Source organism: Eucyclogobius newberryi, unplaced genomic scaffold, assembly GCF_026437365.1.
Source record: "Eucyclogobius newberryi isolate DKJ021-1_F unplaced genomic scaffold, fEucNew1.0.hap1 SCAF_2, whole genome shotgun sequence".
Classification (NCBI taxonomy): domain Eukaryota; kingdom Metazoa; phylum Chordata; class Actinopteri; order Gobiiformes; family Gobiidae; genus Eucyclogobius; species Eucyclogobius newberryi.
In genome coordinates this window covers 33,118,626-33,137,715 of record NW_027315834.1, presented here as the reverse complement: position 1 = coordinate 33,137,715, position 19,090 = coordinate 33,118,626, and the positions used below count along the sequence as shown (strand labels likewise).

Genomic DNA, 19,090 nt, shown 5'->3' with positions numbered 1-19,090 from the left:
CGTAACAGTGTTTAAAAGAAGAAAATATAAGCTGGGATAAAAAATATAAGAATTATTTATTTATGGTTTGACAAATTAATACAATTTGTTTACTTTAAGCTTTATATATTTAGGAAGTACTTTGACCTAGGGCTGGACGATCTAGGAAATCACCACGTTTTTCATCATATTGATTGATCTCTCTAAAGATTAAATTTTAGTTGTTTTGTTTTTTGAAACTAAGTAAAAGTGCCTTTTAGTAATGATTTCATGAACATAAACTCTACATTTAATCTGTGCCATTTAGCACAAATCATAATAAAATGACAGAAGATTGTCTGTGGACTCAAAAACACTTGATCAGTCGATCTTTGATTAATTACTTTTACATTTTACACATTAGACATTACAACCTATATAATATGTTTGTGTTACACCCCAGAAACAAACGATGAACCGAAGTTTATCTTAATTTCACCATCACAAATGCTCTGCAGTCTTGGTTTTCTGCCGTTTCACTCCATCAATGCACAGTCTTTTCCCATAAGTCCTTTAGTTTGTCCAGCATTCTTAAAGGAACATTAGAGTTATAGGTGCAGTGAAATAGTCAAATAAAAGCCCTAACTCATAGGATAATAAATATATAGAATGTTTTGAGCGATTTAAAAAAAAGCTTTAAGACCCTATATTTGCAAAGAATGATCAAATGATGGGGACGGACGGAGAAGGGACAATAGCTTTTGTTTTTGAGGGGAACTCAACTTATTATTATTCAAAACAGAACTGCTTTTCTGTTTTAGAGCATTTTAGATTCTTTAGATTCTTACATTTAATTCTTGGTATTATCTATAGCCTATGTAAAATCCTGCACAGTTTCACAGACCCTAATGCTTCAGAAGAGTTTGGCTTCTTTTGAAAGTTAAATGATTTAAGTTTAAATACTATATAAAATATAACTTTTCATCAGATACCCCGTTAGAGCCCCCAGTGTGTGCTTGTTAAAAATGCCCCTGGATGGATTCTGAACTGTAATAGCCTTCTGTATTCCTCAGTCTGCACATGCTCAAATAAAAATAAATGTCTTTCTTCTGCGGTTGTACAAGCTGATATTAGAGAGTGGAACATGAACAGGAACGTTAATTTTTAATATCTGTAGGAGATGACAAAAAGACAACTACTTTTTGACCATTTTGAGAAATGTAGATATTGTTTTTGTAGATATTGTTATTGAACTCTTCAAATATTAAAAACAATTAAATGAATGAACAAATTATTTACAGAAACATTGGAGTCATCAATCATGTTTATGATTAGTTTATGACAAATTTAAAAGTTGTAGCATTAATAGCATTGTAATAAGATTGAAATAGTAACTGCAATTTCCATCCCATTACAATGCTATTACTGAGCATCATCAACTTTTGTATCTTGTTAGATTATTTAGGCTAAAGTAGAATTGCGGGTCTTAACCTTCAGTTGCCTGTAGAAGAAGCTGTCGTCGTCCTACACTTCCAGCTTAGTAGACGTGGTATCCCGTGATGTCCTGGTGTCCTGATTCAGATCTGTAGGGCAATGTTCATGACCTGCAATGTTCATGAGTTCTTCTTGAAGATACTGTCTACACATCCCCAAAGACACATGGAACGCTCTTGTGATAACGGAGAGCTTGACACCACATAACTAAGAACACCCTGTCCTGCTAGAAGGCCACAAAAGGCTGCAGCTCTTCACCATCCCAGTCAACCAGCACCAGATGTGTGTTTGAATGCTTGGAAAGAAACCAGGGTACATTTAGACCACATGCACATCCCTGATACTATACTGTGACTGGGGCCAAAGCAGTGCAATGCTAATGGGATATTTTTTCCACAACAACAGTTCATCAGGTTGGTCTTGAAAAAGAGTTGGAGAAGCAAAGAATGAAAGGAGGGGAAAGGGCAGAGAGATCTACAACTGACGGCAGATAAAATATGAGAGGTTCAGGGCGACTTCAAGGATGAACTGGCAATGACACCAACAGTCACAGATAAATCCACACCTATAACATAAATGTGCCTTTTCGATTTTTAAGGCAGCACAAAAACATAGCAAAAAAACCAAACATTATATATATATATATATATATATATATATATATATGTATTTACTGCACTTATAGTTGAACTGTTGAATTACATCTTGTTTCTTATAGTGGACATAGGTTTGCCATGGTTACTTCCAGTCCAAATACTCATTTAACACTCAACGCTACAATTTACTGCGCTCTCATATTATTCCATGGTTTTCCTTTGGTGGAGCGTATACAATGTACAGCTAATAAAAGGCAAGTTTATACCAACAGAAGGCATTCTTGTTTTTTCAGAAGCAGAAACAATCCTGAACATTGCCTTAAGACAGGATTCAAAGGCTGCACTGAGGCACTGTGACTGGAGCAAACCCCCTCACCCTGATGATTTCACCAGTTAATTGCTTATTATGTGGGGGCTGTCAAAGAGAAATAACAGTTTTTTTTTTTTCTTCTATTTGGCACTTTGTCCCCATGTATGGAGAAATAACCCAAGGCCTCTCTCGTTGCTTTGATTCCATAAAGCAGCATCATGAGTGTGCTGCGTGATTCAAAACAGGGCTGTACGATTTAGGAAAATATATCTAATTGCGAGTTTTATTTGAAATGTATATTTTCAATAATAGGAATCTATTCAAAGTTCACATTCAAACACAAACTGACTGAAAAAAGGAAGGGAAAAAAGAGTGAAATAGCTCCATGAACTCAAACACTATTAAATGACTCACATGTCACATTACACTGATCCAAACTATTGTTGGCAGTTTTTAGGCAGAATGAAAAAAACATATTTTGTTGTTTGTGAAGGATTTTTTGACACTTCAAAAATTACAGCTTTTGTGATTTGCTGAATGTTAATTATCTGCCCTAAAATAATAACTATTGCAGCTTTTTAGTGCAGTAAAGATCATTCCGTATTCTAACATAAGCTATAATTATTTAGATGGAACCTTTTCTCAGCAACAAGAATATAATGCAATGTACTCACTCTATACTTAACTATTCAATTTGTGCTCAGTATCTAAAATTGATATTCAAAGAACTCTCTAAAGGACAGAATCCCATCCAAGCAACTTTTATTATTACACTTAAAAAATGAAAGCCGAATACTGTGATGGATTTTAAATAAAGATCCACTAACTGCACTAACTGTGGTCACTTTGATCAGAGTTGAAGAGCTAAAAGCATCAGCTGACGTGCAGTGGAAGCTTTTCTTCTACAAGACAGTTGTATAAAAGCGATAGCTCATTTACCTGACATGTTTTGGCGGCTGGACAATTTACTGCATGTCCTTCCTTCTCTTTCATCCCCCATTTCACACTACTTTCCTGTCAATGAAGCCTGCGGGCACAAAATCTAAAAAAAAAAGGAAACATTTCAAGAAAAATAAGAATTATTCAAATATAGTTGAAGTTTCTCTTTATAGATTAAGGTTCTCTTGAGCTTTGGTCTAATGTTTCACAGCAGAAAGGCCCTTGACCACTCAAACAAACACAGTCAGCAAAGCGAGGACAAATCCCAAATGAGCCGACGCCACAAGGACTCACACTGTAATAAAATACTACCGAGGACACTCCACAACTGCAATAAAGGAAGAGCGATATGAAAAACAAAGCACAAAAGCATTATTACGAGCCATGTTTTAATACGTTATTAATGAAAGGCAGTAATTTATAAGTTCTTATGAGATATAAAGAGATGAGACACGTTCAAAGTTAGCGCAGGCAAAGATTAAGCGGCGGCAGGAGCAGTTTAGTCCCGTATTAAGCACTCCAGTTACTCTCTGACATAGTCTCTATCATCTGTCACTGTCTCCACTCGGATGCACCCTCATACACTTTCTCATGTGGCTCCTCTCAGCAGTGAAATTACTTTTACAGAGCGGAAGAAATGTTTCTCAGTTCATTCTGAGATAAACGTTGCTATCTTAAGTGTTTGGATAGAATCTCTGTGACACGTTATTTTGTTGGCATTAAGAGCATCTACATTTGACTTGACTGCGTCGTTAGGCGTCTGTATGTGGTCTACGGTATTTAGAGCTTAATCTTAGCGCCTGAATAACAACTCAGCGTCGTATAATCTCATAGTATTAATGTTATCTCGATTCAAAAACGTCCGTGGCTAAGGCAGAGCAAACATTATAGCATTTCTCATTTAATTAGCAGTGGCAAATGTCTTCTGCTACACGTGCAAAAGTGTCAGTCACACTAAACTATGGAAGTCACTCCACCACTGAACTCAAATGCATATCAAAGCTGGGGTTGTTCACCCGGAGGCTCAAGGCTTGGCTAAAAAAATGAATAAGCTGTACCCACTTGATGATGTTTTAAACTGCACAGGAAAATGCCCAACAAGGGAGAGAAGTTTAGAATTAGCACTAGTATACCTGTACTAGTATGTGCTTGTTACTATGGCTGACTGCATTGTCCCTTTCAAACAAATACATAAATACGCAAATAAATAAATTGCTTATTCTAGTTCTGATATAGATCAAGACTAGACTTTGCGACTTTGAGATTTTGTCGTATCTAGTTTTAGTGTACTGAATTTTTTGACAACCCTAAATTTGTGTGGCAAAAGGTCCTTTCACTGGAAATTGAACATTTTCAATAGGCTCGCACTTTAATGTGAGAAATGAGTGTCACGATCATATTCCGATTCAGTGTGATTCACGCTATTATCACGGTCTGACACTGAAGTGACACAGCAAAGATTACTCGCAAAAGCCTTTGCTCGGCAGCAGCAGCAGCAGCAGCAGCCGAAAGCACAGCTCAGTACAAAGCAGCTTTAATTAGCATTTCTAGGTCTGAGTGATTCTCCTTAATGTGACTCCGCACAAACGCTGCACACGATGGTTTTGAATGGATCCGGCCCGCTCCTCGTTGTCTTCAGTCTCTCCCTCCTCCTCACGGCTTCATTACAGTGAGACGCTCTGAACGGCGACAGGTTGCATTGTCAGCACATTGTTGCGTTCTCCGCCCCTCCTCACCTCTCATTTTGGAGTTGATGTAGCTTTGCACGACTGCCTCGGTTGTGCCAGGACAAGGACTCTGCGACGGGACATAAGGCTGCTGTGACAGAGGAACCCACGCACGGACACCTAATGGAACAGTGGGAACAAGCTGTACCCTTAGAGAGCTACACTGTGGATACAGCTGGGGAGTAAGACTTGTGCTCAGATCAAATTTACGAGCTTTACGTAACTCTATCACGCATTCGTTCCAGTGGATTATTTGTCGATAGTGATTTGTTTACTGTAATTACTCTGGTTAAAAGGGAATATTTAGTGAAATATTCTCTATTGTCTGTATTTCTTATTTCTTATGAGTGTTGCGTAATACATCAGACCCATCAAAACATCAAATCTTGCGATAAAAACAAAAGGCATTGTGATATTTTAAACTGGGGCAATTAAGTGTAATTAATTAAATTTCAACGGAGATGGAGTTTCTGTCATGAGTTTGTCAATTATATGTGGGTTTTTTAATCACGAGATCGCAGTCCTCCTATTTTTTGTGTTAAATGACAATGGTTAAAACTATTTATGACCCTGAAATAAAAATAAAGCATACATTTGAATAGAAAACAGAGATTGATCAATATGAGAGTTATTATTTTGCCATATCACCCTCGGTTTGTTTTTTTCAATATAGAATTCTTTGTTGCATAAAACAATAAATTTGGCTGACGTTCCATGATATTAAAGACAGAAAGTTCCAGAGAAAAAAAAAAAAAAGAATGCCCTTGCAGCTCATCGGTGCCACCTGCTGTTCAGAGGGGACGTTTTAAGACTTGTTCAACGACCTGCAATATTACAGAGTCTGGCATCACTCACCTACTGCACAATGGGGACAATTTATCAGTGCGGAGTCAGTCACAAGCTTACAGAATCGACTACATGATGCGAGTAAAGGACTTGTGGGATGCCCCTGATGCCAGGTAACAGGATGGCAGACTATTAAAGACAGTGGTTGGGGACAGAGAAGGGCATAGATGCTGCTGTGGCACATTTTGTAAAGTCTCAAAGCACCGAAGAACAAAATGTGCCCCTTAAACTACCGGTAGTGTTGTCTAAAATCCACTGAAGTGTGTGCGTCTGATCGAAGTTTCCACATTCAGAAAAAGAACAAAAAGTGTTGTTTTAGTGCAAGCTGGTATAATGATCTTTCCCAATGCTCAATGGGAAATGTAGATTCATTGTTTGGCTGTAGCAGAAAAGGTATTATTGCAAAAACATCTCGCGGCGCGTTTCAGTAATGGTGCTGGCGATGCCTCGAGGGCCACGTCAGTCGCTCCCAAAAAATGACCGTTGTTTAGTACAGTGCATTATGGGGAATAAATGAGCACTATTTCCACACAGCTGCCGCAGAATCATAGATTAAACTTGTCAGCATCCTATACGTTAAGGAGTTGTATCTGGAAGAGTGTCTTTTGTTCTGAATGTCAGCGCTGAGCTATTTATATAGGCATAAAAGCCTGCTGATTCATGATGCCCAGAGTCATACTGAGCAGCACACACTCTTGCTTTGGCTGCTGAAAACTCATCAAATGCTGTGCTTTTATAAAATCTCCTTTGTAATAAAATGTGTGCCCACATCACAATGCTGAGATAAGCCACAGTGGAGCAGAGAGAAAGGAAGCCAGAGCTCAAAAGGTTATGTGCTCGCCACCGCCACATTTTGGAAAAGCAAGAGCATATTAATGCAACTAAATCAGTGTTAAGCAGCAGGACAAACCAACTAAAGATACACAATACATTCTGTATAAAATTTCAATTGGAAACTGTGCTTTTAAAATCAAGACGTTTTGGCTTCCATCCGAAAGCAATTATCAAGCTGAAAAATACTGGTCTGAGGAGCTGGAATGATAATGCCCTATGGGAGGAGTTTGACCCTGAAACTGACTAAAAACTATTTGGATTAGTTGTTATCCCTACACATCCTTTATTTTTCACGGGACTATATTCATTGTATAATTAAGGGAAAAAAGAGAGGAAACATGCATTAAATATTAGGGTTTTCTTTGTTTCCATCTTTGTTGGCTATTATTTTATTTTTTACGTACAATATCCTTAATTCAAATGTTTTTATTCTGTCTTTACTATTGATAGAATATCTGTGTGCACAAATGTCCAGCAGCTGTGTAGAAAGAGCCCAGAGGAAAGCAACACCATGGGCTCATCTGATTGGTCATTGGAGCAGCCTGTAAACCAATAGGAAGACGAGGAAGCATCAGCTGACGTGAGAAGAGAATTAACATGAACTGCTATAAAATAAAAATAAAAATTAACTCTTGTTGAATACTTTTCCAATTAAGAATAAAAACTAATGACGCCAATGATTTTGTGATTACTGTGTCAAACGTTTCTCTGCTTTAGCCTCTGTTCCCATGACAACAGGACAGCAGGCAAGGTCACTTTCTCGAGCATGAAAGGCAGCGTGCAAAAGCGAGGCAGCCAAAACACCCAACACACAAGTATTCAGCCAATGAGGGTTCAAAAGGTGAAACCATAAATAAACCTTCAAAATACAGAACGACCATTGTTACATTAAACAATAGTTGAATTTAAAAATAACAGAGCATTAAATTCTGACTCACTTTAATCAGATTTGCAGATAATATTTAACACAGTGCATCGTCCCTCGTCCCCACGGACATTGTTTAATCTGTTTTTCACTGTCGCCCTCAGAGGCAACTGTTGTGATTTTGGGCGCTACAAAATAAATTGAATTGAATTAACACTTGACAGACAATGATATAATATCTGACTAATTGGAATAATTCAAATCATTCAAACTGAAAACCTTGTATATAAACGAAACACACTAACTTGACCTGGATATGTGATTATATATTCATCTAATCCATTCAATGAAGACAAACTGATTATACACATCCACAGAAAGTCTACCTGGCTCTGACATGTGGTCGACTATAAAAAGTATTGTGGCATACTTTCTCATCGTGCCCCTGAACGTCCTCCAACTAAATAGATCAATCATTCTATCAGATCTCCCTTCTGCCTCAATGCATCATGGTCCCTGTAATCCTTAACAACCATAACTTTCATTTGTCTGGGTCTCCAGCCAAAGTGGCAAAGCCATTGTCCTTATCGTCCACGTGTCACCATTGCATTGAGTGACCAGCAGGACACAAGTGAATTATTAATGTATTTCATGAGCCTTTTAATGCCGAGATGGAATGAAAGTTGCTTTGTTTTCTCATTTTGACAAAAAATGAAACTGAAACTTGCATCTGTAAATGTCTAACTTGGTGTTCTATTTGGTGTTTCTATATGTGGTCAAGGAAACTGCAGCTACTTTCAGTTTTCAGAGATCATCTTAGCAAATCACATCCCTGCATCCGTGTTTGCATACTATTTTAGCGTGATGTTATTTTTTACACTGGATGCCTCTCCTTGCCAGCCATCTTAGTTGAGTGAGGCACAGATATCAGCTTGTGTGGGTGGATTAAAGCTTAGTCCCCAAATTATGATTAATATTGAAATATTACATAATGCTACATAATCACTGAGAAAGGATTGAAATGTTTGTCCTGCACTAAGGCGATGCCCTGCAGGTGTATATGAAAAAAGAAAAGAAAAAATCAGTTTATTTTCTCATACAAATGTGAGGAAAAAAGTTTCTTTTTCATTTATTTTCATAAAGAATAAAGCATTTAATGTGCAAAAATGGCAAGAATTGTAGACAGTATATCTGGGACACACACACAAGAACTGAAACATGGCCTGGGTCAAATTTGACCTCTTTTTTGGGAGTACTTTTGTACAAAGGACTAATTCAGGATTATAATTTGATATAAACAAATCAAGCAGGTTGTGAGAATGTAATCACCACAAGAATACTTAAGATGACAGAATGAAATGTTTTGCCTTTGTCTTATGATAAATTTATGATGAACGTTCTGCAAATTAGCTTTGGCTATAAATGTTGTAGTGTGTTACATGTTTAATGTACTGTACATGTTTGTTGTCCCCATCATATAAATAGGGTTTGGTGCGTGTAATAATTTAAAGATTATTCTTCCATAGAAAACTAAGGATGAAATGAATTAAAGAAGAAAAGAAATACAGCGTAACCTAAAAAAAAAAAGGTTTTGCCTCAGATCTGTATTATCTTACATAATAACAAAATATACAACTTTTATTGTTCAACAGCAACCAATCACATCTATTGCATTTATATTGTTTTATATTCATGGCATGCACTGCACTGAATGTGGCCTGTTATTTTCCCTGTGACAAGGTAAATCATTTGCAAACTGTGATGATGAGCACAGGATGGCTCATTAAAGTATTGTAAGTATATGCATGTTCCTGTCACTTGTCAGGCTAAACAGTGGGAGGCCTAATTTAAGACCTTTTTAAATGCTGACAAAGATGTCTTTGAATACTTGGAAAAGACTGTTCGTTTGGCAGCCAATCTGTGACAGTCTGGAGCTGCCAGAATTATGGAGCATCACCTGCCAAGAGTGACTGGTGCTTTATATTTAACTCTGAGACCAAAAGTGTGAGTGTTTACTATGGTCCCAGCTGGTCGCCATGACGCAGACCTGAGAGAGGCCTGCTTTGAGATAATGGTTTTCCACGAAGATGGACTTATGAATAAACAAAAAGGAACAGGTGCTACAAAGTATGTGCCAATCTCCCAATGTTTGATTTACAAAAGCTTTTTATTTATTTTTTTATAAAGAAGGAGGCTGTTAAATCTGTGGTTTAACTGCGTTACTAATTATGTGAGAATTCAGAGATATTGTGGCTAACATATTTCATATCCAAAGCACACGCTTGTGTGTTAAGAATAGAGAAATGTGAGTCATATTGCAAGAAGTGTTTAAAAAGAGAATTTCATTAAAAAGAATAAAAACAGGATAGGTGACTAGATGATTCATGTATTATCTAACCGAACAGAAATAAATATATGTATTATCAAAATCAAAATATGTAGTGACAAACATTAGTTGCAACCAATTACCATGTGCTTTGTATTCCACAATTGATGCTAGTGCACAACTGTCATTCAAGCCCGTAATCATCCATCTTGCGGCTGGTCCAACAGGCGTTCTCAGGGGTTTCATTATTTACATTTCTGCAGAGCTGTTTTCTATGCTAAAATATTCAGTCAGAGTTTCCTCTCATTTTCAACACTGAGCAATGTTTTAACAGTTTAGCTGAAACTTAAAGGCACAGCTGTGTTGTGCTTAAGTCTTCAATTCATATGTCAAGACCCTGGTGTTGATTGTTTTAGGTCTGGAATGTTCCACAATATGGTATTAAATGTATCAATTTCCATGGAGACAAGCAGGGGTCAAAGCCAGGTCAATAAACAGATTAGATCTGTGGAGAAGCAAATCTGCCCCTATTTTTTGTGTAATAATGTGGAAAACCCAGGCAAAAAAACATCAAGAGAGACAAGCAGATGACACACCCTTAAATGTTACACAGTGCACCAGTGAAGAAAACACGAGTCATTTATTATGAAAGGTTTGCCCAAATAAATTCATATAGAAACTGAAGGCAAGTCTAAGTCTGGCACTAAAATCACGTGACAATAGTGTTTTTGTTTTTTGTCTGGAACTATACTATGTCACTACTTTCAAAGTTAAAAGCAACTTTGTAAGTCATTGTGTGACATTATTCTACAAATAATGTGTCTCTAAGCCTGTGTTGGAGTTATGCTGAAAGTGCACGTAAGAGTTTGTCATGTTTTTATTCTTCTAATTATTACGTAGTTTAGTCGGATAGAACATGTGGTAAATATTTGTCATAGTTCTGACTAATTTTAATGACAGTTTAAACAATGATTTAAGAAAATAAAGTCGCATCCGGAATTATTTGTCAAATCATAACTATTTTATGGATTTGGCCCTTGCTTACAATTTGGTTGCTAGGTAACAATTATGGAATCACATCTGTTGCTCATATCCAACCAGGAAGTACAATTATAAACTTCACCAAAATTGTCAAACTGGGGGAAAAATAGGTTAAATATTTAATGAATATTGAATATAATCATGTTCTCAACATTTTAGTGAACATAGAGTGTAGTTAAAATATTAACTGTAGATTTTAAAAGAAAATAGGTATCTAAAGTTTTGAAATATTACCAGACTATACAATCCATAACGACACTCCACTATCACGGAACCATCTGGCTCCAATCATCTCAGTAGCAATTATGGACCTGACAAACCCAAGTGTGTCTCTAGTGTTTCCTCACAGTCGTACAGGAATGACTGGAGATGTCAAGCAGAGTTCAGCACCTCCATAGGGTCCTCATTATAAGTGACAGTGAAAGCCCTCACACACCTCCCCGCAGTCCACTCATTTAAATGATCCAGGTACATGCCGTTACCTGTGTGTCGGCTAATAACTGATGCGACAAAGCTCCTAGTTACAAAGTGTGCTTTCAAATTACCCTGTGCTTCCCACTCCAATGCTGCCCTTTTCCTCGTCCGGCCCCAGAAGGAGCATTTAGAATCTCCATTTGTGACAGCGTGAAACAGAACTAGTAAAATGATGCTTCATTATGTGGTTGAGGAATAGTTAAGAAAGGTGGCCGAGTTTGTTTGTTAGTTTAGTTTAATTAATTAATTTGAAACTGGGACAGTGTACAACATACATTGACCTTAACAGGAGAGATTTTATTAATTTATTGACCTTTAACCAGGAAAGTCCCACTGAGAGTTAGCATCTCTATTGCCTACTGTACATGTTTTTAGAGATGCTTTGTAGCAGGTTGTAGAAGTGGTAATTGTCACCCGTCGTCCGTGGGCAGGCTGAGGTTATAGTCCATGATTTTGTTCCTGACTCCACCTGCAGGTGGATCACTGACTTCATGTTCGCCTGGGGTAGAATGTCTCAGACATTCGGACTACTAGCACAGGATCTCCACAGGGCTGCGTTCTTTCTCCTTTGCTCTTCTCCCTGTACACAAACTGCTGCACCTCCAGCCACGACTCCATAAAACCGATCAAGTTTGTAGACAACACCACTCTCATTGGGCTCATCTCGGACAAGGATGAGTCTGTCTACAGGAGGGATGATCATGGACTTCAGGAAAATCACAGCCCCCCAGCCAAAGGCCCAGGAGAGAATGTACATCCTCCTGCGGCAGCTGAGGAAAGCCAATCTGACAGTGGAGATGATGGTGCAGTTCTACACGGCCATCATTGAGTCCATCCTCACCTCCTCCATCACGTGTGGTACGTAGGAGCCACAGCCAGGGACAAACAGAGACTACAGCGCATTGTGCCTCTGCTGAGAAGGTGATCGCTGCAGACTTCCATCTCTGCAGGACATGCACGTCTCCAGGACTCTGGGACGAGCAGGTCGGATCACAGCCGACCCTTCTCACCCTGGACATGGACTATTTGAGCCACTTCCGTCAGGCAGGAGGCCACTCCCCTCAGGCAGGAGGCCACTCCCCTCAGGCAGGAGGCCACTCCCCTCAGGCAGGAGGTTACCGTCCATTTGGACCAGAACCCCTCTGCTGTTGGACTCATGACACCTGCCAATTATTCAATAACCATTCATTCTGATAATTTCTGATTCTGGTACTGTTTGATCAGCTCATTGTAAAAGTTCCGTGACATCATTCCCATCCACTCCTCTCTGCCGCATAAAACGAATCATTCACTCTTCTCCAGATAAATCAGTCCCTCTCCAGAGTTCACATACACATCGGTCCACATTATGGGAGCAAGTTTAGTTTAAAAGGAGCTATTTTTTTGCCAGGCACAAAAATGTGATACTTGTGTGACGGCCACACGAAAAAAAGCGGAATTTCTAATGTTAAATTATATTATGGCAATTCATCAGAAATTGGATAAAACATGTCTTTAGACTTATTAGTTGAGGTTTAATTATAAGACAACTTCACATGAAACTTTAAAAAAAAGTTCAGAAATATAATAAGAATATGTTTTCACTATACATGATATACTTTTGCATATCTTCAAAACAACATTCAATTTTGATATATTGCCCACCCCAACTGCTCCTGGCAGGTTGCCCCATTGAAGGATGAGTCGAATCCAAAGAAGGAAGTTCCCATAAATTTTCTTTTAATTTTTTTAATATATATTTTTTTTAATTAGAGACAAAAAGCACATTACATCCACCAATCTGGGGAGTTATTTTTGGGATTGTATAAGAAGCAGAAGCAGTAGTTGTAGAAATATACACGAGGAAAGTCAATAAAGTGTTCACTGCAATCATGGTTTTGATTTCCCTTGAGTACATACATATTTTATAGAATATTTGAAAGTGGTAAACTTCACTTTTTGTTGTAAATGAGCACATTTTGTGTTTTCCACTACAGAGCATCATGTAAAAGCAGCACTTAAATTAGGTGCTGCTTGTTATTGTTTGTGGCTATAAATATAGCCTTTTGGCCTTTCGGTTCTGGTCAAAAGCAGCGCTCTGATTGGCTGTGCCACCCTGGTTTCACTTCGCTGTCTGAAAAAAGCTGTTTTAAAAGCAATACATGTGCCTTAAATATTAACCATGTGTGTGTAAGACCTATGAACTATAGATTTTAACACCTACTTCCAGTTTGCTGTGTGAAAATCAGATACCTCAGCTTTAATCACGTTTTCACACATTTGCACAAGTACCATGTTTAATGTGTGTGATGCATCTCTTTCATCAGTCACACACAACAGTACATATTCAGACGCAGACAAGCGAACAGGGGCTATGCTCTGATCACGACATGCAACATGAAAATAACTTATTTTTTCACATGAACACAGATGCATTACATGTGTCGACGATACAGCTCACTGGTCTGTGGCGTGGCGTTGGACAGGTCCTACATACACACCAATGCATTATGGGAGTTGTAGTATAGGCACAGTTAGCTTTCACATATCAAAAGTGAATACTCACAGTAGAAAAGACAAGCTTGAAGGATGACGTGGTTATTATGACAATGGATGCAATGGTATGGTATGCGTTTGCGAAGGTACGTTGCAGTGAAAGGAGTGGAAGATGGAAAAATCACTGACAACAATACAAGAAATAACAACTTTGGCAACAAGAACGGAAAGGAATAACAAGAGACAAAAAAAAGAAACACAAGCCTCTGATGCTAACTTTGCCCGTCTACAGTCCAGAGATGATGGCTTTGAAGCAGTTGGAGCTGGCAGGAGGCTGACAGGTGAATGCAGACCCTTCTGTTGTGCACTTTGTTTGTACCTTTAGTTAATGGTCCCAAAGCCCAGAACAATCACACCCAGCCACAGCAGCACCATCAAACTCTTTCCATCAGACAAAGTTCAAGGTAAGCCGCTATGATATTGATTTTCTTTACCCCCGTTTTTGTTTTTTATTGTTTTTCAAAGCTTTTCAATTTCCTTCTACAAGTTTGATCTGTATGAAAGTCACTCATGGTTCAACTAAGCGCTTTTTAAGCCACTTGCTAAGAGGCACTGGTGACAGACACAGACTGAGTATTGAGTTCTGGTGACATATAATGTAATGTAATTGTTTAACAATAGTGATGACATGCTCAGCATCATGTTGGGCTGTGGACAAATGTTGATCTAAAGCCCTTTATCTCACTACATCCACTCTTAAAGTGTAGGAAATAAAGCTAGCGTAAATTCAGCCTGGAAGACCTAACTCCACCCAATCTATGTCCACTGCGACACCAGGGCACACCCGCTCTCCAGCCTCAATCAACGCGCCCGAGTTACTCCTCCCTGTGGCACGGCGCACCTCCTCTGCTCCCAATCAGCGCACAGTCTGCCCCATTTAAACCCTCATGCAGTTAGCTTGCAGTCTTTACTGCGACTCAGCGCCTCCCCATCTCCTCCTCTGCATCCCTTACATCGTCCTCCTCATCCTCTCTACCCTCTTCTCAAATCTACCACCACCAGTCTCCAGGCCCCAGGGGGATACATCTAATATAATTCTATTATGGCATGCCCACAATCGTATGGTCTGAGCGCCGAATAACCCATGTAATTAAGCTTGCTAAATGCTTCTTTCTGTCTCTCCAGTCAATACTCATTATACTATACAATACTTAGCAAGTATTGATACTAAAAAACATCACATAAATACGTAAATATATTAATTTGTGAATGTACCTTTTGAATATTTCAAAGAAAATTTTAATTAGGAAAACACTAGGAAAACCAAACTCTTACCCCCATCTAGGAGTTTTGACATAATTGCATTGGAGAATCTAAAAATACTTTACCCATAAAATGGTATTATTGAAAATTACAATACCATATCTGTCCAGTCGAGCCCATAATTATAGATATTCCTCTGGGCCTATGTTGAGTCTACTAATGTGATTTATTTCCACAGCCTATTTACAATGTGAACCGGTCTAAGCTTGTTGGTCCGCCGCCTTCTGCCACTTATTATTGTGTCCGGTGCCACAGGGAGTCGTGATTTACCATCAGGACATAAGAGCTATTTTCTGCCAAGCCCAGACAATACTTCAGAAAGCAATCCTGTGAAATACAAAGCCCACCGTACAAAGAGCCCAAAAGCTTAATTCGTATTGACGCACAAGTTTGGGTGAAACTAATCTTACTTAGTTCGGATTCAAATTGGAGAATTCTATTTGGTTATAAATAGTATACAGTATTTCTTCTGTTGTAATCTTCAACATTTCAATACTTCCCCCAAAGCATATTGGTAACTTTTTTACTTACCAATCTTAAACTTTGATTCACGTGTGGCTGATCTGCATAATTCAGTGTCTAATGCTAATCAAATCCACAGCTTGAAGCTTTTGCAATTCCTTTAGCCATGTTGTTTACAAGCCACAGAACAGCTTTTGGGCTTCACCTAATGTGTCGCTGTCTGTGATGGACAATAACAGCCGCTATCATTTCAAAATGCTCAAAGTAATTTCTCCAGATTGCTTAATTTTTCAGCTCTGCCACGGGCCTGATTAGAAAATGGGATCTTGTGGTGATTGATTCGAGCATATTACTTTAGTGTTCTAGTTGATTTATCTGTTATAATAAAGCATCATCATAGAAAACAATTTTGCCGAGACTTGACGCCCAAGATCGTGTTTCGGTCGCCTCAAAGGGTCACTCAGTATCTGTCACTGAAGGCCTATTGTGGCTCATTGTATTTTATTTGTTGCCATAAGCTTCACAACCACATCAAATTCCAGTCATTCCTTCTGGGGCACTTCGGCAACGATTGCCTCAACACTGGACTAAACGACGGCATTAACAGGATGCATGGTATGTGGCTGCAGGTTACAGCGATACAACCCTGGAACAGACAAAAAGGCGAGTAGAGGAGAACGTGTGTGTGTGGGCAGGCTGCGGGTCTTACCTGGGAACGCAGGCGGTTGAGGTCTCTGCCTCCGGAGCATCAGGGGCGGGGCAGCAGAACTGGTGCAGCACGGTCTGGTTTCTGACAAGAGAAAGATGAAAGAATTTCCTCATAAGTAACGACTCCGAGTTTGATTTATTCGCTTTACAGAGAACGTTAATATACGTGGGTTTCTCTGCGCGTTCGAGCGGTATCTACAATATTCCTGTGACTCTGAGGTTAGGGTAAATCTTTTTATGTTTAAAGACTCTCCAGTCATACAAAGCCATAAAATATTCATCATCTTTGACAAATACAAAAAAACATATAATAGAATGAACCCATGCAAATGAACAAAAAGACTGCTACCGGGGTCTTTTCAATACTAATATATTTTTATATTTAAAAGCAAAAAACAAATCAAACCATGCCATCTTTAAAAGCGTTGTGTATTTCAGTAAATGTAAGCAAAAGAAGCGAAACCTTTATTCCTTTTAGTGAGTCTTTTTCACTTTTTGATACAGCCATTGGTTTATTGATGACCCTGCAGTCTTGGGCAGCAACAAGTCTATAAAAAAAAAATGTTAGCCATCTTTTGATAATCGTTATCTGGACTATACAAACTCTACAAAAATATTTTCTTACAAAAACAGTGGCATTATTAATTTACAATTTTTTGGCCCAAATCTGAGTATCATTTCCTCGTGGCGTGGACTTCTGATTAGTCCTGCTACATATCAATCATAGAACTCACCTACTGCTCACCTGCAGCCTCGTTCTGGCTCGTCCCCAGGAGAGCAGCACGTTTCCCTGTGACTAAGCGCATGGATCTATCATAATATAGTTCCCTCAGTGTACGGGACAAAAATAAGACAACAATTCCTGATTTCAATCAAGAATACCCTTTATATATTCTCAGGAAACCTTCAGTCACCATATTTCTACCTGTATTTGGTTAATAATGTATTTAAAAAGTTTCAATGTACAACTGAAATCATTGTTTGACCAAAAATCATATTTTGTGAAACCCCTATACTGCAGTGCTTCAAAGTAACATGCATGCATTTAATAACAATGGTGTAGGAAGGCGGAGCATTACTGCTATGGATCTATGCTGCTTAATTGTTTGAAGGATTTATTTGGCACTGCATTATTTATACAGCAATATAGCCAGTGATACGAAGATGAAGAGCGAGCGTAAAACACACACACTTGGGAGGGGGACTACTCCATGCAAGGGTTTACCAGAAGGCAGATTTTCAGAGAGTAACAAGCGACCAAGCCTTTGAAAAAACGAGCGACCCCGGCCCAACATAAGTAAGTACAATTCGCCGCTGAACGAGCACTGGGGAAATGCACATATCTTTATATTTAAGAATCTTAACAGCTTCAAAATTTGAATTATCTGTTAGACCCAGCAATGATGGGACTGCAGGCTTTTATCATCATGTAACAGACCTGAACTCACCTCTTTTATGACGCGAAAGCGCCGTTAAGAAGCAGTTAAACATGCACATTTCCTTGGCAATTCTGTTTACCTGCAGTGTTTGTAATGTAGATTGAGAGAAGGACGTTTTACAGTGGATACTTTTCCTGATGCACCTCGTTTTTCTTTTTTCTTTAGGCTTCAGACCAGCACAAACAATGCACGTTCTTGTGAATTGTTGATGCTGAATCCACTGTTACATTAGAGTATGTCATTCTTGTTGTATAAAGGTTAAAAAAATACATATTCCTCATTTAAACATGGTCATCTTTCTCCAATACATGCGTTTGGCCAGAACTCATTAAAGGCACCTGGATTTTGCTTGATGCATTGACTCATCTCCAGTGAAGGTGAAATCTATCAGAGTATACGCGCACGGGATATAAAACTTTAATGTCTGTGGCCCATGTCGAAAGTGCGTTAATTTTTACTCCAACCAATCCCGCCACCGCTCTATCGTCTCAAACACTATACATCACATGCGCTCAGCCAGGGTTCCATCCCCCATCTCTCGCCTCTGTCCCCTCTCCACTGATTTTCCATCATTTTGACTGCCCCATCCCCCCCATTCCTCACCGTTGGGCCAAATAAAGGAGAGCACTTGATCCATAAGTCAGACCGGCCGGGGCGAGCGGTAAAAAGAGCCGCGCAGCGTATCTCCGGAGATGGGACCGTGTGACAAAGCAGCAGCGTATCCTTCATCTGCTCCGCGTCGGCCTCGGAGCTCCCATCTCGCCGTATTTTGTTTCTCCAGGGAGGACAGGGAAACGAGCAGACGCATATGTCTCCTCGGCCCACCAAGAAATCATTCCCTTTCACATCCCCCCGTCGAGCCTCGTGTCGAGACTTGTTGCGGTTGTGTTCAGGAGTGACGAGGAAGGTTAGAATAAAGAATATAAGCACATCATTGTTTGAGCTCTACTATGGGCGATATATTGGAATGAATATGATGTTGTGAATGTTGTTTTTTTAAGATTATGCATAATTTCAATATCAAGTATATAGTTTACAGTAGAAACTGGTTAGGCTGTGCAAAATAATATGTCTGTTTGCCGTAACCCGACCGACCCGGTATGAAACTAGCCGACTGAAAAAAAAAATAACAGCATTTTGTTGAAAAAACGTCAAAATCTTTTATTTTCTAATTATTTTGCAGACTCACCGACCGGACTTTCCTAAACCGCCGTGTCAAATATTTATATTACGTTGGCACACCTATCTTTCATCCCAAAGGACTGATAACCGC

The 19,090-nt window shown here is 38.9% G+C and overlaps 1 protein-coding gene across 5 annotated transcripts in view; it reads right to left on the bottom strand.

The window, feature by feature from the left end:
• Window positions 1-19,090, bottom strand: part of iqsec3a (IQ motif and Sec7 domain ArfGEF 3a) — a 95,514-nt gene that overhangs the window by 42,201 nt on the left and 34,223 nt on the right. For all 5 annotated transcript variants that reach the window (XM_072455058.1, XM_072455059.1, XM_072455060.1 and 2 more), the window contains exon 2: window positions 16,380-16,460. In XM_072455058.1, the coding sequence (XP_072311159.1) occupies window positions 16,380-16,460 (81 nt within the window). The remainder of the gene's footprint in view (window positions 1-16,379; window positions 16,461-19,090) is intronic.